The sequence below is a fragment of the Aquila chrysaetos genome, chromosome 3, assembly GCF_900496995.4.
Source record: "Aquila chrysaetos chrysaetos chromosome 3, bAquChr1.4, whole genome shotgun sequence".
Taxonomy (NCBI): domain Eukaryota; kingdom Metazoa; phylum Chordata; class Aves; order Accipitriformes; family Accipitridae; genus Aquila; species Aquila chrysaetos.
The window spans coordinates 25,284,752-25,307,179 of record NC_044006.1 but is presented as its reverse complement, the minus strand read 5'-3'; the positions used below and the strand labels follow the sequence as shown (position 1 = coordinate 25,307,179).

At 43.6% G+C, this 22,428-nt stretch overlaps 1 protein-coding gene across 3 annotated transcripts; it reads right to left on the bottom strand.

Annotated features, from left to right (window-relative positions):
• Positions 1 to 7,401: 7,401 nt before the first annotated feature.
• On the bottom strand, positions 7,402 to 21,217 carry PDIA4 (protein disulfide isomerase family A member 4). Of its 3 annotated transcripts, none has more exons than XM_030008439.2 (10): positions 20,821 to 21,216; positions 15,110 to 15,284; positions 13,161 to 13,366; positions 12,359 to 12,497; positions 11,627 to 11,832; positions 10,789 to 10,947; positions 9,487 to 9,638; positions 8,929 to 9,088; positions 8,610 to 8,843; positions 7,402 to 8,062 (listed from the first exon to the last, which is right to left on the bottom strand). In XM_030008439.2, exons 1-10 carry the CDS (start codon positions 20,927 to 20,929, stop codon positions 7,647 to 7,649), a joined length of 1,956 nt encoding a protein of 651 aa, XP_029864299.1. In that variant the 5' UTR covers positions 20,930 to 21,216; the 3' UTR covers positions 7,402 to 7,646. The 3 variants fall into 3 exon arrangements, with proteins under 3 accessions (XP_029864299.1, XP_029864300.1, XP_040978379.1); XM_030008440.2 differs by having other exon boundaries at positions 8,929 to 9,085; positions 20,821 to 21,215; XM_041122445.1 differs by lacking the exons at positions 12,359 to 12,497; positions 13,161 to 13,366 and having other exon boundaries at positions 20,821 to 21,217.
• Between the last annotated feature and the right edge of the window lie 1,211 nt (positions 21,218 to 22,428).

Sequence of the window (22,428 nt, the reverse complement as noted above, 5' to 3'; positions counted from 1 at the left end):
TGACCTTGGGCAGGTGCTATAACCAGTGTTATCATAGAGGGTCATACCTCCTGCTTAAAGAGAAATCCTTCAGTGGAAAATGTCAGAGGAAGTTTTATGCTGAGGATCACAACAGACTGCAAGCAATTACATTCCCCTGACCTCAAGAAATCTGCCTGACAGAGAGGTAGCTTTCATGCCCTTTCCTCAGCATAGCTTGGAGCTTGACTGCTGCTTACTCGCCACCCTGTTTGTTTTGCATCTTGTCTGAGTTGCTTAATTGTCCCCATCTGGGAAGATTTTTCCCCTGTAGGTGCATCCCAGATACCAAACTTCAGACTTTACATTCCAGTGCAGGGACCAGTCACCTAATTTTTAGGTACCAAGTCTTTTACTGGATTTAATAAATTGTGACTTGGGATGAGGAAAACTTTGTTGCTACCATAATGCTGGCTGTATCTTTCTTATTCTGAAAGGTTAACACTGGATTCAATTTAATAAAAGAGAAGAAAGAAAACTTGATGTAGGAGAAAGAAAGTGTCATAGGCAGCAGAGAACCACATAACAATTTCTTTCTGGTGGCAAACAAATGAGTCTAGCAGTATACTTTTCAATGTATTTGATGGGACATGCTGAAGTCAAAGTCTCTGAAGCAATTAAATTTAGCTGTTAGTTTCTTTGCCTATTAGAGGAGCACCTCTAAAGTCAGACAATGCTCATTCATTATCACCATTAAAAATGTGTGGTCTAAAGTGGTTACTGATTTCAACTAGTGGTAAGATGAAAATGAGGAATGGGTTTCAAACCAAACCAGTTTTGTGGCTTCCCCCCCTCCCCAAACAGTAGTGCAAGACCTACAATTCCCACTAGAACATCTTCATACCATTCTACTTATTCTGTCTGAGCTGATGCATTTCTCGGACTACATGTTTTCCCACATTTCTTGCACTTACATAATTATTGATCTGTATTTGCTAGTGGCATATACGGATGATTGGCTGTAGTGCCTGGTACTGCCTGTTATTCATTGTTACATATGCATAGTGATCTTCACACATTATCCTAATTTCCTCTTTCCTTTCCAAGCAGTATGTTTTCCATCAATGAGTTAGGTCTGGTCTTTCAAAGTGCAGTGTTTCACAGCCAACAGGATGACTTGTTCCTTATATATCCATAGTTCAACAGGATCCCCTCGGGCTGAAGTTTTTAAGTACAGTATGTCTGATGAAGGTTGACCATTCCTACAATTCTCAGCACAACAGGCTGCATTGTTAAGAAATAAACCCCAAACAAACACTGAATTGCTCCTACCACTGAAGCTGTTGTCACATCACTGTGATCAAAGTAAGACTTTTTGATCCTTACCTGTTCTTTTGGATAGCTTCCAGTATGAGGAAGTGCTACCCTTACACGCACTGCTGTGCCACTGTAGAAAACACCATGCTTCAAGGATCTCATTAATACTTGTGGTGCATCTTGGAAGTGAAAAGAATGAAAAACAAAGCCCAGTGTGACCTTTTTTTTATTTAAAAGGTGACTCTTCTATTTCAAGAGTGGCTGGTTTGTCCAAATTGAACATTAAGGGTGATCTCAGAAAAAGAGAGGCAGGCAGATTAGTAAGGCCACTTACATTTCAATGGACTGGTTAGTACACCAATAAACACCTCTTGATTTGCATCTGCTGTAGTTATGTGCTCTATTACTGCTCCTTCAGGCTCGTTGAAAGGATCTTGAACAAAGCTCAACCCACCTGACACTAGACCCTCTGTGAAGATCTGCTGGTTGGGAAGAGCTACGGATTAATTAAGCCAGTGGAGTTTTACCGGCTCTCCTTTAGTTGTTGTATCATCTTGAGACTGTAAAAGACGAAAACCAACTCAAAGTACAAAAGACCCAAACCCCTCATTAAAAATACGTAACTGAAATCTACTGTCCAAAGGCACTAGCAAAACTAACACATGAAATATTTCACATGGCAAGTGAAGGCAAAACTGCTTTCCTTACTCAAAGCAGTACCACTTTCAAGAGGCATGTTCCATTTCCTGAATGCATGCTGTGGTTGAGAAATCAGTGTTAGTGTAGCAACAGAGTTGTGGAGCTTGTTTGTATTGCATGCTTTTTTTTTTTTTTTTTTTTTTTAACAGCTGTATAGGTTAAATGTAAGTTATTAGGCTGAATATGGGAAGCAAACAGCTAAAAACTTGTGGCCTGATATGTAAAGCAATCAGAATAGGTGAGCAAGTGGTCCTTCTAGCCTTGATTTCTCTGAATTATGGAAATTTGAGTTATCTGCTTTTTTCTGAGCCCACCTTCTGCTGTATTTTCTTTTACTCTGCTTCTATCATTCTGAGAAGCAATTTACCAGGCTGTATTGCAGAACAATTCTCCCCTATTGCAAGGCAAAATGTACCGAGTTTCAGGAAGGCTACTATAACTTTGACAAAGCAAGTAGGAGGGCATTAATCAAGAGCAGGCTGACAAGCATTAGCTTTCACTACAAAGAAACAACTGGCTGTTCAAAACCCCAGCACGTGGAAATCCATCAGAGTATTGGATTACTGATTGTAATAAGAGTTTTCTTTACATGATTGGATTAAATATAGTTTTATCTCTACCCTTTTGTTAAACAAGACACACACAGCTTGGGATTTGAACAAACAGCTTCTCTGAAACTGAAACTTCCACCTTTCTAATGTAAGGATTCATGGTAATTCACAGAGCAAATCTCTTCCTCTCTATATTCAGAAATGAAACTGGAGAATGGCCATGTCCTTCCAGATCCAAGCAGTCTCACCCAGCCTCTGCAGAGGCATGCTAATTTAGATTTCATTCTGTATACAGAGCTTGTCCAGACATTCAGGAATGGTGCATAAAGCAATGCTGCAAAGGGTCAGATAACAGCACAGTGGCTTTATATAAAACCAGTTGTTCATGACACAGAAAATCCAGCACTAACATTAACATGACATCAGCCTGTGGCCTCTCAGAGCATGCACAGCCGTGTCTAAAGGAACCGGCTTCAGTGCAGAGCAACATCCAAAGTTAAAAGAAAACAAGGTGACTTGTGAGCTCTGTGGGATTCTGGGCACAGATATTGAGACAGGTCATGCATACCAGGAAAACATTTCTCCTGCCCATGGCTGCATGGCTTCATGAAACTTACCATGGGACACATGGGTCCAGGCAGGAAAAGAAGTAGTTGGTAATTAGGAGCCCTCCCCTGACATATGCACTGCAGCGATGTGCAGCGATTCCTGCAACACCTCCATACTTCAAGCTGTGCAGCACTACTAGCTGAAGTCCCCAAAATGCCTGGCAACTGAGGCAAGATGCTACAGCATTTCAGTGCCTTCAGCTAGGATTGCTCACAGATCCCTGCTCTGCACTGATAAAGGGAGTTTTGCAACTTAAGCACAGTAAACCAAAGCCAAATTGCTTAATATAAGGCTCTGTACCAGTTTGACTAAATGGATTACATACTTGTTTGCACAGGGCTTGATAAACTCATTACCCCACATCAAGGGCTGAGCATACAGACTGTAAATACTCAATCCTCTGATCCTTGTCCATTTCCAATGCAGGCTCTGAGCAAAAAGCCTTCTGGAGCATGGACAGTTTGCAGTGGCTTCTCTTGCCTACCACAAAAAGAAAGGACACAGGTCTGACCACTACAGTGAATGCTACTTTCTGAAAAGCCTTTAACCTGTATGATAGATTCTTACTCACATTCTACTTTTCAGAAGCCTGTTTCCTCAGCACATAGCCTCATGTACAAGAGCACAGATAAACTTTGTGGAGTAGTCTCCAGCTCTGCAGTGCCTTGCTTGCTTGCTACCAGCCAAATCTTGGGCCATACCCAGGTATCACCATAATTAACAGTTTTGAAGTATAAAATTCTTTAGAGTAGAAACCAAGTAATAACCTCAATTGAAGAGAGACATGTCCCTCTACTGTTAACAAACTCTTCTAGTACCAAAAAAAGCTAGCACTTAATGCAGTATCAAGATCCCACAACAGTATTTACTGTCACCTTCATTGTCCTACAGACACAGTACAGACAAACTCACTCCTCAAGGAGCACCAGCTGTGCTAGAGTTGCTGCTTACCGTAGTCCTTGACCCTTCAGGGAAAGGAATTGGCCCTGAAGAAGTCTCAAGTCTGACTACTTAAAGATGTACTACAGTCGACAGAAAAATTTTTGTCTTCTAGAGGATGCACGTGTAGGAGATATTTATACCAGGCCAAGCTCCTTGGAGCCTACCCAGGAACTGTTATTACTACACAAATCAGCCCTGTGCTGAAGCATAAACTGCAGGCTTTCTTCCACCTGGAACTATAATCAGAAATGATGCCATATGCTCATGCAGCTGTGGCTAAGAGTAAGTGAGGGGAGCTCCCTTGTCCTTCTGCACTGCATGCTTTTTTTTTTTTTCTTCTATAAGAAGGGAACACAAAGGCTAATCAGCACCATGTAGGCAATACTTAAGTGGAGTTTAGGATGCCTAGGAAAGCATCCTAGTACACCAGGAAGGGAAAAGCAGACATGCATAATGCATTTAAATTCCAAAAAATGGTATGACCTGTTCCACTTAAAAAGCACCAATCACATTTCATGTAGAGAGCTTTATCTCTCTACAGAGAGATAACAGACCTAATAATGTAGCCATCCCAGTGAGTTTCACAAAGTTGATGTGATGTTGATAGTGCACACAGCAGGGGACAGGATACTGGAGCTAAGGAAAGCAGTTTGCTTTCCAGTATGACTTTGCCAAAAGTTGAGAGGCAACAGCATCCTCATCTTGCTGGGAAGTGATCAAGATAAATATATCAATTATGAAGTGCAGATGCCAAGGTGTGTGGCACAGCCAAGGACTCACAGGAAATGCAGCCAGATGACGCTAGTATAAGGGTAGATCAAATCCTCATTCCCTCTACTGCTTGTAACCTAAACCAATAACCTACTTGTGGTAAAGCAGCTCACAGTTGTCAGGAAACTAAGTGTATTCCTCTTCTTTAGTCAGCTCTGACTTAAGCACTGCTGCTCCAGAACAAAATTCAGGTCTTTGTGCACAGCCCTGAAGTAACTGTGTTCCAGGCTGCCTCCACTTGTGGAGGCAAGGAAGAGAAAGATGGCAGGAACACTGTGGAAGCACACCTTGGACACTCCCCTGGGCCTTGTGCCCTTTATTGTCACAATGGCTCCCAGCAGGCTGCAGAGGTTGCTTTCAACCCAGAGTGGTGTCAGGTCATGCTGGGAGGAAGAAGTCTACAGAAACAGTACAGCATTGGCAATGACAATGTTAGTAAGTTAGCACCTGCAAGGAGAGGCAAGAAACTCTTATGCTCAACTTTAACACTTGCTGTCCTAAGAAGACTAGAGCTTCAGCCCTGACTGTAGTCCTCACCACCAAGAGGGGACTTTTCACCCTCCCTTCCACATGTTCCATATTTATCCATATCCTCCTGTTGGTTAGACAACACCTGGTTTGGAATAAATCCCTATAAGCCTGCAACTAACTAATAAGCAGGAGTAGTTTAGTTCCCTGCAGTATTAAGCAAGGTATTTGCTTAGGTATAGAAACTGAACTATGTTTAAGAACTGGTTTAAAAAGTCTGTCCCTGCTTCTTTGAAGAACTGAATTGATCTTAACCGGCAGACAGGACAGAACTTGCTACTTGGCTTATGTATACTTTCTAAAGCCAAAAAAAGTCACCTCTAACATAAGCTCATGCTCAGCTAAGTCTGATCTTGGTCCAGTTGCCTGCACAAGACATTTATCACAGATCATGGCCTTTGAAGGCTCTACAGAAAAGCTGCAAACAGAAATGGCAAATGATGGGAAGATAATGCGCTTGGTAAGAGTCTTGTAGGTGAAATATTGCCTAAGCTTAACAGATATCTGTACATTTAAGGATAGTGGAGACAAAGCCCTCTAATACGAAAGGAGGAGAGTGACAATGCCAGGGCCTGAAGTGAACGATCACACTGCTTTAACACAAAGCAGCAATGGAGATCCGATCCTGAAGAGTTGCTTAGCACTTCCCAGCTTTTGCTGATAAACAACAGGAGCTGAATAGCATTCAAGCACACCCCAGAACTCCGTGGAGATTTGATACTGTCCCCTTCATTCATAATCTGCTTGTGAGCTTTGTTCATTACCTTCAGCTAAATTGATAATTAAAAGAAAGCCTTCATGCAGTCTCATACACTTCTGCAAGAATAATTCAATAGTCATGCTTTGCTGTGTAGGTTGCTAACAGTCAGTGAGGAACTGTTAAGGCAGCAGGGACACATGTGCCTTCAACAGGGACGCAAAGTGCAGTAGGAAAGGATAAGGATTATGTACCCCCTTGCAGGCCCTTTTGGGTCCTTGCACTATACTTTAACAGCCACCTCCTGGACTTGGGTTTATCCTTGCTACACAGAAGACTGCATCTCCCCAGAAGAAAAAATATTGGGTGGTGGTTTTAGATTTGCACACCCTCCAAAAAGTTGAAAACTAATGCAACAAGGAAATACTGAAGGAAGACTGATGATATTGGTCTTTTGCAAGACAGAAAACAGTGCTGCTAGGAGAGAAGCACTACCCACAAAATGCAGTATGTATCAAAACTGCCTCAGTAACACTCAAGTCAAACACACTGTAGCATCACAGCTCTGAGAAGAGGCAGACAATGCTTCTGGAGTATATAAGCCTGCCATCCTGACATGGCCCATAAGTTTATGGGCATATCTAAACTAGGACATTCAAGATCAAAATCCGCTTTTAAATGCACATACTCCCAAGTGGAGCACAGAGTAGATGCCATCATCCTTTGTACCTGCAGTAGCTGCCACAGGAATAAAGTCCATCAGAATGTCTGTTTGCTTTCCCAAGGATGAATCACTACCAAACCTTCCTCTCTGCAGAAGGAAAGGAGATAGTAACACACAGATTCGATACCAGAATCCAAGCATTACCACCCACTAGATCCTCCTTCTGCCACACTCCAATTACTCCAAAACATACTTGGGAAGACTAAGACATAAATGGGTCAAATACGGACTAGTAAAGAGATGTAAATTAGAAAAACTTGCTATTTTAGCATCACCCTCTCTACAGAGGGGCACAAAGCAAAAGCAAACAGGTCTAGAGCACATAGTAAATCACTGTGTCTTATCTCAGTTGGACTGAATAATTTGTCCACACTTTAGAAAACCTCCATTCTTACCCTCAGCAATGAATACAGTGATACAGTCACATGAATAGGTATACAGAAACATAACAGAAGAGAGACTGGCTCAAAACACTCCTCCCCCCAGTAACCATACCAACAAATAAGACAGAGAAATCTGTTTGGCAGAGGGATCTGGTTCTCTTTCTGGTAGTATCTTTTAACTTAAAAAATAGCTGCATTGGAGTCAAATAATCAAGCTCAAGATAGTCACAAAAAATAAAGGATGTATTTTTCTCCAAAGATCAAAACGATAACTAACGTAAGACATTCATATCAGAGAAGTTCAGTGTCCAGAAAAACTCTTCTGCCATATAAAAAAAAGATACTGCAATTGCTTTACTGCTCAAGAATTTCCTTGCTCAAACTGCTTAATTCTTCTCTCATGAAGTTTTGTCAGTAACTTGCTTTTAACTACAATGTACAATTTTTCTTCACAACCCTCATTTTATCTAAAGCTCTTCTTTTGTTGTGGAGAGTTTTGTCGCATGCTCCTCTATAAATTTGCTCAACTGCTCTAAATCTCTGTCCCCGCCTTCAAATTTAATAGGGTTGTTCTTCTTGTCCCTCGGAGCAAAGTAGATAGTGGGGAATCCCTCCACTTTGTAGCGATCACTCGTCACATCGTTGGCAGTAGCATCCATCTTGGCTATGACCAGATTTTTCTCATTCTTGTATTTTTTGCCTAGCTCAGTATACACTGGTTCTAGTTTCTTGCAGTGTCCACACCATGGGGCATAGAACTCTATGAGAACATCATTCTTTGTATCCATTACTATGGTATCAAAAGTTTTACCCACTACCACTTTCACAGGCCCTTTGTTATTTTTTGGCACTGGCTGGGACTTCACAATAGGCTTCAGTTTTCCTAGAAGGAAGCACACACACCACTGTTAGAATACAGTAAGAGCAGTCCTTAAAATCTCCCCCAAGAAAGGGCAGAAGTACATCCTCCCACCAGGTGAAAGCATTGCACCAGTAAATGAACTTAATTCTGCATGAAACATAGGCTAGTTTGCTGGTGACCTTTTAGCACAGTAACCTTGTGAAATATGGGCAACAATTTGTTTCACAATTCCCTAGAACCTTTCTCCCTCTTTTTATGACTCTCCATCCACAATGTATTAGACAGTGATTTATTATACTAGTCCCAAATATGAATGATCAGCTCACACTTCAAAGCTGCAAGAACATTTTAGGCTTGCCAAACACGCTCAGTTTTAGAATATAGCTAGATGCCACAGCATAGTCCAAGCAACAAAGTTAATGAAAAAACGCAAGAAACATCCAAAAGCTTTAAGCCAGAGCACTGTAATGTTGCACGTACAACTTCATTGTAGCCATTGCCTCAGGAAAAACTCTTGGAAGGGGAAACAAAGCAAATGGCTTAGAGAACTCTATTTTAGAATCTGTACCTTTTTTGAATGCCAGCACAAATTGCCTGAGTACATCAGAGTCAAACTCTTCTGGCTCCATGGCATATTTCTTGCCACCTTCATCCAGAATGGCGACATTGACATCCTCTCCACTCTCGAGCAGGCCCAAATCTTTTATTTCAGAAGAATAATCTTCCTCATCAGAAACAGCAAACACATATTCAGGGAAGTCTTTGGCCACTTCCAGGACTTTGCCTCTCCAGTACTGCGTAGCTGAAAAACCGTAACACAATGCAATTAGTAATTTCTAGGCTTGCTTCCTCCCAAAGTGGAGGAATGGTAATCTTAGCGAACTTACCAACACGATAGTCAAAACTAAAGTCTACAGAATAATAGACAACCACTAGAGGACGTTTAGCATATCTTTTAGCATCATTGGAAGGCTTGCGATGACCAACTAGAGGCAAAGTATGCTTTAGCACATGCTCTTTAATCTCCAATCCACCTGTAGAGTCCTGCTTAAAAAAATTGGGAAAAAAGTTCAGACAAATGGATTCAAGTGGCATTGCTGTTACACTACTGAAAACTAATATTCATGCATGCATGAATAAAGAAGAGGGTCATGTTATAAACAATGCTGTCACCATATTCTTCAAATCCTTGAGCACTAAAGATAATTTAGTACTCTACCTTTAAACTGAATATTGTAATGGTAAATTATTATTTGAATACATAACCTCTGGGTTAATTTCGTAATGCTTTCTCGAACAAACCAATACAATTTCAGGGGACAAACAGGTTGCCTCAAATATCTAGTGGAGTACTTCCAACAGGAATATGCTAACTGCTCATATATACAAAGAAAGAGAACCTTCAGTCCACACACAAACTTTCTAGCTTTGGATCAGCTACTCACTTTAAGATCCAAAACGTGCATCTTGGGCTCGTGCTTTGACTGAAATTTCTCTGGCTGCATGACAACCACTTTTCCTGGAGATGCTTTCAGTAGTTTTGCAATCTCATTGCTGAAGGTGTGATGGAACTTGTAATCTTCTCTTAAACCATTAGCTGAAAAATTAAGGTTAGGAAGAAGGAAAAGTCATCAAGAAGTGAACTGACAGCCTCTGACTGAAATCTTGAGACTGCGCTGCAAGTAAACTCTCTTCCCATTCTCAATGGGACATGGAACAACCCAGAGTCTCGGGGAACAGCTCTTATCCAGGGGTGAGAAGCATGTGGAAATACATACAATCTGAGTAGCACTATTTGAATGCTGTTCAACAACCCTTCTACTTGATGAGTTATTCTACATATTCAAAAACCTTGAACTGCTTCCAAAACATGTACAGTGAAACAGCTATTTGTTTATCAGTCTCCTACCTCTTGGATTCTCCTCAAATAACAGAAAGTAGCACTGGAAAGGAACCCACAAGGTCACCTAGTCAATCTATTTTCTTTGGGGCAGCCTGGGAAACAGTTCTGTATCTTGCTATGCTGCAGCAACCAAGTCAGCTCCTAATCCAGCTATAAATGATGGCAGCCCCAGAAGCAGGCATAGCCAGGGAGAAAAGAATTGCCCGCACTGCTCTCAAGGCTCTGGCAGAAACCAAGAGTGGCTGCAAGTTCTCTGATCATGCGAGACACAGGGACTGATTAAAGGGACTGAGCACTTCAAGTGCTTAGCCTCTTCTGTGTGGTAGCAAATATCGTTAACAAGACCATCAATGTGTCATATCAAAGGGGTTTTTAAGAATAAACATCGCCAGGAACGGTCTAAACTGATCCAGAGGTGGATGATGATTCTTTCTCCAGGCCCCCCTCACTAAACAAGTTTGGCAAAGCCCAGCCTCTGGAACTGTCAGAGATGAAACAAGCAATAGCAGATGGCAAAGCTAGCAAGGCTTTAAGCCAAGAAGTTGCGATTTGTTCCTCAGCTAGGAATTTTCCCTCCTCTCTAGTTCACATGTTTTTAGGGACACAATGCCAAGAGGAGGTATCTCCTCTGACTGGCCGATACTTTAGTTATAGCCTCAAAATCTGGTGTGAACTCTTTTCTTGAGTACAAGTAGAAGATCACCCTTCAATCTCCTTCCTCTTATTCCTCTCCAACCTCCCCCACTGAACTAAGAGCAGAAATAAAGGATCTCTCCATGCCCAAAGTCCTGGGCAGAATCTCAACAAAACATAACTTCCCTTAATATTTTAAAACATTCTTTACCTGCTTCCTGATAGAGCTGATAGGCTTTGTCATTCTCTCCACTAAAGACACCAATGATAATGACATCATCCCCATCTCTCAGAAATTCCTGTACCTGCTTGGTAGCCTGAATCTGTTTGGATGGAGGACCAGCCTGTTCAATCATGTAGTCAACAATACCTGTGAGAAAAACCCACACCCAAAAAGTTTAGAACATTTATTGAACTGAAAGGTTCAGGCATTCCCTCTACAACACTGTTTAATACCACATTTCCTGTGGACACCTTTCTTTCTGTGCTGCCCTCCCACAATAACTTAAAGATCAAATCAGCAAGACCTCCGTCCAAGTTTTTAAGCTGCAATTCTGGCTATTCTCTTTCAAGTTGGTTTCAGAAGAGGTAACCAAGCATGAGTTCCATAGATATCAGGTTATCTTTCAAGTAAGTCTCCTTTCTGAAATTCTAGACCCTACCCTGTCCCCTGACCCTGCTATGACCCAAAGTTCTACTTGGATAATCTTAAGACTTCTCTCTTATTAAAACCTAATATTGAGCACTTTGCCAGCCCTTATGGTGCATTCCAGTGCAATTAAAGGCTGCCCATTTACTCATACTGCCACTGCTTCACCATGTGTTTTTAACTTGCTTTATATTAAAAGGAGCTTATAGTACCACCATAAGATGTTATAAAGATTAGAGACAAATTTATACTGCTGGCCCATGTAGGTACGAGAGCACAGTTTTTCACGTTTCCCCAACTACCATTGCTATGATGTTAACAAGTCTGCAAATCCTATAGATACGTCAAAACATTTGTGGTCAAGCCCTCAGAAAATAAGAAAAAGCAGAAGTTGCAGTACCATATTTTTCCCGTGGACCATTGTAGTCATAAGGTTTGCCCTTGCGGAATATTTTCAGAGTTGGGTAGCCAGTAACATCAAACTTCTTTGCAAGCTCAGTTTCAGCAGTAGCATCAACTTTAGCCAGGGGAATAGGAGGTGTGCGCTTGCTGAGCTCTTGGGCAGCCTTCTCATATTCTGGAGCAAGCCTTTTGCAGTGTCCACACCTAGGGAAGGAGGGGGGAGGGCAGTTTTTACAAGCCATGAGTCCTGCTAGGTACCTTCTACCTCTGAAGTGGAAGAGTTAAGTCTTCCAGAATGCAGAAAGTAGAAATGGGGTTATTCAATCTACAAAGGACACTTCAGTCTAGGAAGACTTGACTCTCCAACCTGAAGCTAGACTCTGTGTCTGGCCCCACATTACTATAGGTAGTTTCATTTTTAGAGGTGATTTTTAAACTAAGGATCAGCTTCCTTTGGTTTTCAGTACCTCCCAACGTGTTCCCAAATTAGTAAATAAGGAGAATCTTCAGTGAAGTTTTGGAGACCACCCCTTGCTGAGACACAGATCCAGTCTAGTCTTCAAGTGATTTGTAATGCAATCCTAGGTCCAGATTAGAACCAAGGTACACCAGAGCTACACACCTCCACACAATGCAAGCCTCTTTGAAAGAGGCATAACAGAAAACAGGTCACCAAGCATTTTCAGGCCAGCTGTGCTAGGAAAGTACAGGTGACTGCCTTCTTGCTTACCATGGGGCATAGAACTCCACCAGGATTATGTCAGCACCATTCACAATGTCATCAAAATTATCCTGGGTCAATACCAGCGTAGCATCTGGTGGAGGGGTCCAACTGGGGTCTGAAACCTCCTTGACTTTGGCCACAATTGCTGAAATACAGTTCAATAGCCCAATTAGCAAGTTTGCATTATCATACAATAGCATAATCAAATGCAAGAGTTGGTATCAAGAATTTAAAGTCAGAGTGGCACGCATGGTCTTGGACCAAAGCTTACACAAGAACATTTTCAAAGGGCAAATCAAGCTCCTTTATGCTTTACTTCATTGTTGATATTGCCAAGAAGGTCTTCTCTTCACCCTATAGAGCATCTTACTTACGCGGAGCACAGATCTGTACTTCGCAGCACTGTAGCACATGAATTCCATCTCAAAACAGACAGAAAAGGTAGTTTTTCCCCTCTGACTGAAGTTGGACACATTCATTAAGCCAAAAAAAGTGGTTTTATATACAATCAATGTACAGTTCAGATGTTTCTTATTAGCTGATCCTTCAGCAAGCATGAGACTACCTCCTCTTCTAGTCAAGTCATACTTCTAGAAACCTTCCATCAGTAACAGCACTACCCACTACCTGCAAAATTGTCTTCTAGCGTTCAGCCAATTGAGAAGACAGGCAACATTTCAGCCTTCATGATATTATTCTGCTTAAGATAAAGTAACTTGATGAAGTCCTTCAAAATAGTCACATTAAGAAGCAAGACCATATACTACCTTTGCTTTCTTACAGATAATTGCAAAGGACTGGCGCTTACCATCTTCCGTTCGAGAACCATCATAGTCAACAGGTTGGCCTTTTTTCAGGATTTTGATGGTTGGGTAGCCACTGACATCAAAACGACTTGCTAGCGAAGTGGCTGCAGTAGCATCTATTTTGGCAACTGGAATAGGAGGGTCATTTTCCTTCAGAGTTTTGGCTATCTTTTCATATTCAGGAGCAAACTGCTTGCAATGCCCACACCTGTCAGAGGAAGACACAAGTAGATACATAAATGCACAACAGACCCACAGGGGTATTTTGCTACTCTGCATTTCCAGGATGCCTTCTGACAGGTGTTCACAACATCAAGATGTTTGTCTTGCTATGTTTTCAGATAATGGAGAGACAAAGTTACTGTAGCTAATGTGCTCTTTGTTCAAATCCCAAATTTTTTTTTTTATTTTCATTCAACAGGCAAAACATTTCCATATGTGTTTTACAAAGCCACTGCAAAAAAAATTAACAATTGCTTTTACAACAAAATTGCAAACCTTGTACTATGCCTCTCCTTCCTCCCTGCCACCCCCAAATATGGTCTCTGTTCAAACTTCAGCTTCTCCCTAATCTAGGTTTGTCTTCTCTACCTAGCACCCTAAATTGAACTAAAGAGGAAAATGAACCAGTATTTAAGTTGGCCTAATGAAATCTCACACCCACCACAGTATCACAGAACCTGCTCTCTCTCTGGCCACACCAGAACTCTTTGGGAAGAGCAGAGGCTCCTGCTGCAAAAGCTGGCATGTCAGAGGATACAAGTGTAAGAAAAGCTGAATATAGCTTGACAAGCTGAAGACGAAACCAGGAAAATGAAGAAAACAAGAGGCAATGTAGTGTATAGCAGATAGTCTGTACTCTTTAGCCTCTCAACTGGCAGGAGGGGGAGTAGAAAAAAAAAGAAAAGAGGTGTTGTCTGCAATGACCACACATCCCTCTGCTCAGATAAATTAAGCTTCATGTTCAGTTTTCATGCAGGCAAACTACAGCTGCAGAAATATTACCTACAGCCAAGCAGGGATGGGATAAGAGTGGCACTAGTTAAAATGCAACTCCACCTCAAGCAAGATTGTATTCCCCCCTCTACTAAAAGACTAGAAAAGGACAAATGAGTAAGTCATCTTTATACAACTAAGCCACAAAGAGAAAGAGGTTCTGACTGCAACACTAACTCGGCAACTTGACTACAAATATATTCTACTCTTGTTTTCCCCCACTAACCATCCCCATTATTTTTGTCCATAAGAATGCAAGAGAAGATACACTCTGGACAAAATTCTTTGTCTCAGTTATATGCAAGTAAATCCATTGTAGCTCCCCTGAGCACACTAGTATTACTGTGTACCCTGGTATGCCAGCAGAATTATCATGATCAGGTAGATGTATAAGGCACTGTTTAAATTGGTAATAGAACAAGCTATGTCCTTACACCACAACTCTCTGGCAAGTTAAGAGATTTGAACTTGACAAGGAAAACCCTGTAGCAATCCCCCTACTAGGGAAGTCTCCTCCATCTAGACGAGGAAGTGCACAAGTTCTCAGTGGGTCAGTACAAGGACACAATAGCAGGCTGTGAGACCATACTGCATGACTTTTCTGGGCCTCACTAGGACCATTTCTGTTGCCTCACAGGCACAGAGCAGGGATGGAACCAGGACTATGGTTCCCTTGGCATGGGATCCCTCAGCACGACCCACATCTGTGGGGAAAGAGCAGGCTGTTGTCCATCGCGTGGTACAGGGGCAGGGAAAAGGGTACCTCCACACCACCAGAACCGTCTCCTACCCTGGGCTATGGCAGAGTCCAGTGCTTCTCCTACAGGCAAGCTACTCCTACATCATCTTTAAAATTGCAACCTAAGTTCATTTTTTAGGAGTGTGTCCTGTCAGACAAGCTCCTGACAGCCACTCCATCCTGCACCTAAGGTGGTGCTGCAGGCTGTGAACCCACCATGGTGCATAGAACTCCAACAGCACAGTGTCCTTGTCTGCAGTAAAGGTGTCAAAGTTTGCATCATTCAAGACTAATACACCATTTTCTTCTTTAACTCCAGAATCATCATCATCATCGTCATCATCGTCGTCGTCATCGTCACTGTCATTGTCAGCTTCTTTTGTAACAGATTCTGGAAAAGTAAAAGTGCAATATGGATTAGATTGTGTCAAGTTGAACATTAAAATAACATTACCAGGTTAAAGTTGTATTAAGTATACCCTGGGGTTAAAAAAGTATCAACACTGGTTAGTTCCTGCTCCACATGCAATGACAGCTACCTCAGTATGCTAAGAGCTTGGACTCAGGTGTTTGACCATTTAATTTTTGTCCACGCTACGCCAGCTAACAATACAAATATTTCAGTAAAGTGTCTACATTTATCAGGCAAACTAACAAAATGGACACAAGAATTAATGCATACAGACCTATGTGAGAGTCACTACCAAGGTATGTTATGTTTGGTATCTTGTTGAAATGTGGGAAGTGAGACACGTATCGTTGGGCAAGAAGGGCACACAGATGATACCTGAATTCAAACAGAAGCCCTCAATAATGCAGCAAACCAGCTGTCCTTCAAGCGCAGCAACTTGCTGCTGGAAAAATTAGGCGTCTTGCACCAAAAAAGCAGATGTTATCTATCCTCAATGCTTCCCTTGTACCCTTACTCACTACACCTGTGACACCACAACTACTATGCTCTGCCTGTCTGAATGTCTAAAACAGACAGGCTTGCTATAAACTCAGATGCTATCATTTCACTACTACCTAGGTGGTTTAGAGGCAGCACTTCAAAATTATGCTTCTGTTCCTGACTGTTAAATCCCACCCCTGCCACCTCAATATATCTTGCTTTCAGTTACAGTGATGTTTCAGGTCTACAATTCATTGAAGAGGCTTTCCATTCACAGGAGCATCATTCTGCTCTGGATCAGCAACAGACTGCAGAGTGAGCGTAAAATCAAATAAGTGACTGTCACAGAAGTCTCATGAAAACCCACTCCTATGCACTTGGCAGATGCAAGGTACTCTTCTAAAATAAATGGAGTGAAAAATTCTTTCAAAGAACTTTTGGGGAGGCCTTTGATTTAAGGAGACCAAAACCACTGGTCCAGAACAGGCATTTCAAGGAGAAAGCAGATTTGCTAAATTACCTAATCAAAGTCAGCCCATGAAATTTGAAGCCAGGACATTTCAACTGGTTCAATCTTTGTTGGCTTGGGATTTGAGATGGTTTCTTTAATATTTGATCTTTCACATGTTCCTTTAAACTTTTTTTTTTTAAATTGCTATCATTTGAGGCAAACAGACCTTCCCAAATTACTTTAAAGGAATTTCAGTCACAGAACAAGTAATGAAAATACTTCATCCCAAATGATAAAGGTGCAACAATGACGCTAAGGCCCCTTCTACCACTGGGAGTCCAAGGATTGGGGCGGGGGGGGGGGGGGGGGAAAAAAAAGATTAAGGTTTCTTGTTCAAAACTATTCTCTATTTAACTGGCTTTTCACTAAGCTAACAGGAGTTACTGCAGTAGGAAAGCAAATCATGTACCTGTAAGTTACTTATTCAGGACAAGAATTCTGACAGTACTCTGATTTCACCTGGAATTTGAAAGTTAATAATGACAAATATGTAGTATCCAGGTATGAAAAAGTAAAAAAACCCAAACCTCACTATTATCAGACCAACTGCAGACCATAGGAACAAGCTCACAGTAGACAAAATGCCATTAAATTGTAATAGCTATTTTTCTGTTAGAAGAAGGTATTAAAAAAATAAGCCTATATGCTCTTAGAAAACAATGTCCTCCTGGAGAAAAAGCATTAATTTTAATTAGAACCCAACTTTACACACTACCAAAATATTAAAGCTTCTGACAAGGGGACAGATCACAGGAGATCATTTATCACACAACAGTAGTCACCTGGATTAAGTTTCTTCAACAATTACTACTGTTTCATCTGATCTACAAAGCAGCTAAAAGCACTATTTGCAAGTGGACAATGCCTCCTGTGTTGCTGCCTCTGAGCACTTGCAGTGAAAGGGCTGAACTGTCAAACTCCCTTGAAGTGAATCTATGGCAGTCACGTACCTACAGGACTGCCCTGGTGAAAAAGCTAGTTTTCAGGGGATTTCAGCAGTCAAAACTTCTGCTCACATGCGTGCCCAGCAGTTTTGAGGGCTATGTTTCACTGCAGGGCATTCATGGTTGGTCTGTACCTGAATTACCATCAAGTTGCACAATGCCCATTTCTCTTCCAAGCAAATCATTTCAGACTTGATTTTTCCTGACAGAAAGGAATTTGAGCAAAACTAGCTGACCAGTTCTGCTCATGCATCTCTGAAACTAACCACCAGGTTAGGACTCTCATTCCTGCTTACTATGCTAACTACCCACCCCCAACGGAGAAAAAGACCACTGCAGCTACTGTGGCATAGGCTCATGGTGTAGAAAGCTGAGAACAAAGCACCACTTACAAAAACATCCTGCACAAGTGGAAAATGTTACCATTAGATCTAACATCAATCACTGAAAAAATTTTGTATCTTTCCCTGCAAGTGTCCATATAGACTGCCAACATAAAACTCCTTGACAATGATACATTGTCACAGGCATTATACACATCCACTTCTTCTTCGTCCACCTCAGAGACCAAAGCAGGACAGTAGCACACACAGCAGGACTCCAGCTTCTCCCAATTGGCTTAAGGAGGGCATGCATTTTCCCCCTCCCCAAAAAGTTAACCTATAAATTGGTCCTTAAGAGTGCAAATCAACCTCTGTTGTCTCCAGCTTCACCGATACCTAGGGTTATCATAGCTACCCCTAAGGTCCCCTTTAGTGTTGGGACTGTAAGACCTGCTCCAAGGACCTGACCAAGTGTGGGAGAAGTAAGCAGGACTTTTTTCATTAAGAACAAGAAACTTTCCTCTGCATTAACGATTTACAATTTAAAGAGAACAGATACAGAATGAGTCTAACTGTGACACCTGAAACAGCCGAATTAGCTAATAAGTATTTGCTTAAGACAGCTCACGAAAATAAAATAGCTGCACCCAAACCTGAAGTGTCTTTGTTTCTTAAAGCTAGTTGCAAAGCAGGTGGACAAACAAACAAGTGACAGCTGTGGCTAAAACCTGTCCTCCAGTAAAATATGGACCACTCCCTTTTACTCCAACAAAGCTTTTCCACAAATTGCAATGCCTTACCACACAAGTCAAAAACCATGATGAAGATGGCACTCATTTTAAGACTTCAGGTACATGATGCTGGCTGGCAGGCCTTCTTCAGGCTGACAGCTACTCTAACCGAAATTAATTCTTACAGTAACTTCACTGAACTTGAACATCTACACTAACTTCAGCATTTATTGGAAGTCTGGCCTGGTAACTTTTTCTTAAGTGGGGTGAATCCCGTATGAAAAAGCTGCATCCAGACATTAATGACTTCAGGATTCCGCCTGAAAGTTTCCTTTTGAGGAGGGCACTGCATTGTCTGTTCCCCCATTGGATGAGCTCAGTTTTCAGAAACTCAGAAGTCAAGACTCATGATCTGCTGCCAGGGCATTCGAAAGCCTTTTTATGAAAGCAGTCTTCCTTGATCTTTTCTGTAGTGGATCCTCTACATGATCCGTCCTCTTCCTTCATCAGGATGCAATGGTCATGATCTGGGCTAACCTCGCCGTTGCTCACAGCCTCATATTTGCCTCACTGCCCTAGTCAAACTTCACTTCCAAAACCATACAGTGGAACAAGCCTGGTTTAATCTGAATTTTTCATCTCCTGAACACTGATTTTGCATACAGTTACTTGCTTGTTGCAAAGTAAATTTATTCCACTTCATACAGGTCTGCATTTCAAGGGCAAAAATGGAAATCCCTAACTACACGCATTTTTAAAGCAAAGGCTTTGTAAAGCCTGGTTCATGATTTATATACAATTTTGTGATACACAATAGAAATTGGAAAATTACTTGAGTTGTTGTCCTGGTTTCAGCTGGGATAGAGTTAATTGTCTTCCTAGTAGCTGGTATAGTGCTATGGTTTTGAGTTAGGTATGAGAAGAATGTTGATAACACACTGATGTTTTCAGTTGTTGCTAAGTAGTGTTTAGACTAAAGTCAAGGATTTTTCAGCTTCTCATGCCCAGCCAGCAAGAAGGCTGGAGGGGCACAAGAGGTTGGGAGGGGACACAGCCAGGACAGCTGACCCGAACTGGCCAAAGGGGTATTCCATACCATGTGACGTCATGCCCAGTATATGAACTGGGGGGGAGTCGGGGTGGGGGGGATTGTGACTCAGGGACTAATTGGGCCCAACTCTCTCCCCCACCCCACTGGGTGGGGGGGAGTGAGTGAGCAGCTGCGTGGTGCTTAGTTGCTGGATGGGGTTAAACCACGACAGTTGTGCAACAGATTAGTGTTCAACCTGTACGATGGAGGAAATAGTTCCATCCCTGTGCATCTGTGATCCCGAGAACTCATATAATGAGAACAGCACCCATAGGAAATACTGATGAGAGCCTGGCCCACAAGAAGCTGAACTACTGCTGTCAGCCACAGGACCCAGGCTTCGCTGTAACATCACAGGTATTACTTCATCCTTTGAAGGTAGTAGGGGAAAACAGTACTAGGCTTCGTCACATGCTACAAAGCAATGATAACCAACTTTTCTAGCTAAAAGCAGAGAAACAGACATAATACAGAATCTTCCCGTGAAGCTTTTTTTTTTTTTTTTTAATTCTAAGCTGAAATATGTGTATCTGCTTACTGCAGATGCTATGTCCTATAAAAAAGAAAAATCTCTTGATCCTTATCCTACAGATCATACAGCTGGTCACACAGATAAGGTTCCCAACATAAAATACATTTCCTCAAGTTTCAGTGCCTGTTCACTGAGCAAGAATCTGCGAGACAGGAGTTCAGGAGGTCATCCATAATCCCGTCTCCCTGAATGCCCTCTAATACTTAACATACAGCAGCGTTAATGTAGGAAATACGAAAGACGTCGGATTTCTCAAAATCCATGTGAAAGATGCTTAAAACCAAAAAAGAAGCACCTCCTACGTACCAGCGCTAAACTTAGTAAGTCAGAGCAGCTTCGTTTCAGCCGATTTTGGAAAGAAGACAGGCATCAGTTAAATTCAAAGACAATGGGAAGAAACACCAAGAAACTAGCAACACACAGCCTTCCTTCTGGGAAAAGAATAAACAATCAGTTCGAAAAAGACGGAATACAGAGATGCCCCGAATTAAGGGCTAAGGAAAAGAGTGCTCCGTCGGATAATAAAATTGCAAATTTACCGGTAATTTAGAAGTCGGTAATTGCCGACACGGCTAACGGCTAGCTTTTAATTCCGCGATTAGAAGAGGCGATGCTGACCTGCCGCACGGCAAAGGAGAAGCGAACAGCGTTCCGACAAGCAGGCTCTCCGAGACACCGGCGCCTTCACGGAACGGGAACAGCTCCCTACCTCCGCCGCCTCAGCCCACAGGCCTGCGGGGAGCAGCCGGCCGCGGCCCGGCGCCTCGCGGCGGGGGGGGCGGGGGGGGGCCGCGCACCGGCGGCCGAGGCACCCACGCGCCCAACGGTCGACGCCGCCGGCCCGCTCCCCACCTCGCCCGCGCGCAGCCCGCCCCCTGCCCCCCGCACGCACTCACTCACTCACCTCCGTCGTCGTCGTCCTCCTCCTCCTCGGCCGCCGCGCCCCGCGCCAGGAGGGCGATCTGCGCCAGCCCCAGCAGCAGCACCAGCACCCACAGCCCTCTCGGCCTCATCCCGCCGCCCGCCGCTCCTCAGCCCGGTCCGGTCCGCTCCGCTCCTCAGCCCGGTCCGCTCCGGCCCGCCGTTCCCCCTGCCTGGCTGCCGCCCTGCGACGCGGCGCGGCCGCCGATCGCCTCGCGCGCCCCTCCGAAGCGGCTCCGCCGCGCAAGGCCAGGGCGCGCGCCACGAACGGCTCGAGAGCGGCGTCCCCGGCGCCCCCGCCCAGCAGCCGCAACCGCTTCGCCGCGGCGGGAGACGAGCGCGACCGACCGAAGCGGAAAGCGCACACGCCTCCGTGCGCAAAATTAGACGCCTGCTCTGAGGTGCCTCTCCGTCATTGGCTGCCGGGGCTCCACCAACCGCCGGGTGCCACGCGTTTCAGGCGCAGCCGCCCTGGGAGCGGGGGGAGAGGTGGCGAGGCGGAACGGAGGCGGGGCTCCCGCCCCCAAGGGCGAGAAGCCACATCGCCCTTCGGGATTGGCGGGCTGCCGCCAGGGGGCGGGCGCAAGGCGGGGCGGGGGAGGGGACGGGGCGGTGCCAGAGGGCGGTGGCAGCCTGTGAGGAGGCGCCGCGTGCGCGGGGCGGGGCGGGGCTGTTTCGCGCGGGGGTGTGGCGTGGCGTGGCGTGGCGTGGGTGTGCCGTTGGAGGCGCGGGGGAGGCCGGGTGGGGGACCCGGGGTCTGGCCCTTGGCGCCGTAACCGCCACCCGCCGGCGTTGGGGCTCCGGTGGCGGAGGCCCCGGAGTTGTTCTCGTTATTTAAGTAACTTATTGCCGTTTACCTGAAGTGTTTGAGAGTGCCGTCCCGCGTGGGAGAGGGGGTCCCGTAGGGCTCAGGGGGATCGGGCGCAGCAAGTCCCTCTGTAATGCCGTAATTAACAACTGTAAACAAAGGTGTTCCAGGCCTTGGGCAGAGTAAGGGTGCGTGCAGCCGCCTGTCTGAATGTCTTATGCTCGACTTTTTGTATTTCCGAAAAGCTGTGGTGAAATTGGAGTCGTTCAGCTAGGTTATAAGAGAGCAGTAATTCACTGGGTCAGGTTCTTCCAAGTGTATCAGCCTCCTATTCGTCAGCAAACCCACAAACACAAGCAGGCCTTGGGATGGTTGATTCTTTGCCTTTCCCCTTCCCGACATAGCTATGGCACTAATTTTTTTTTTGTGATAATTGCATTTCTCTCTTTTGCTTACTGGTGGTGACTGTGGAGAGATGTATCGGCATAATTTCTGGTGACAATTGTTCAAATGCTTATCTGGTGAACATCTAAGATATAACAAGACAGTGCTAAAAACTGGTCTTTTGGTGCTCAAATTGCCAGTTTGGCGGCATCCTTGGATGAATCACAACTGTTCATAGGTTTGTGAAACAATTATTTTGTTTTTAACAAAATTTCTGATCCTTGAATAGATCATTTGTAAGCATAAAGCACTGTTAAATTCAGTGCACAGTAGTCATAAGTCTAAAGTGGTAGCAGTAGCTTGTGATAAGCAAGTATCTTCAAGACCTTGGAAGTGCAA

Coding starts and splice junctions, on each gene's coding strand:
- PDIA4 (XM_030008439.2), bottom strand. CDS start 20,929: ATGAGGCCGAGAGGGCTGTGGGTGCTGGTGCTGCTGCTGGGGCTGGCG. Junction 15,285..20,820: donor GGAGGACGACGACGACGGAG/GTGAGTGAGTGA, acceptor TTACTTTTCCAG/AATCTGTTACAAAAGAAGCT. Junction 9,089..9,486: donor TGCACGTTTTGGATCTTAAA/GTGAGTAGCTGA, acceptor AATTTTTTTAAG/CAGGACTCTACAGGTGGATT.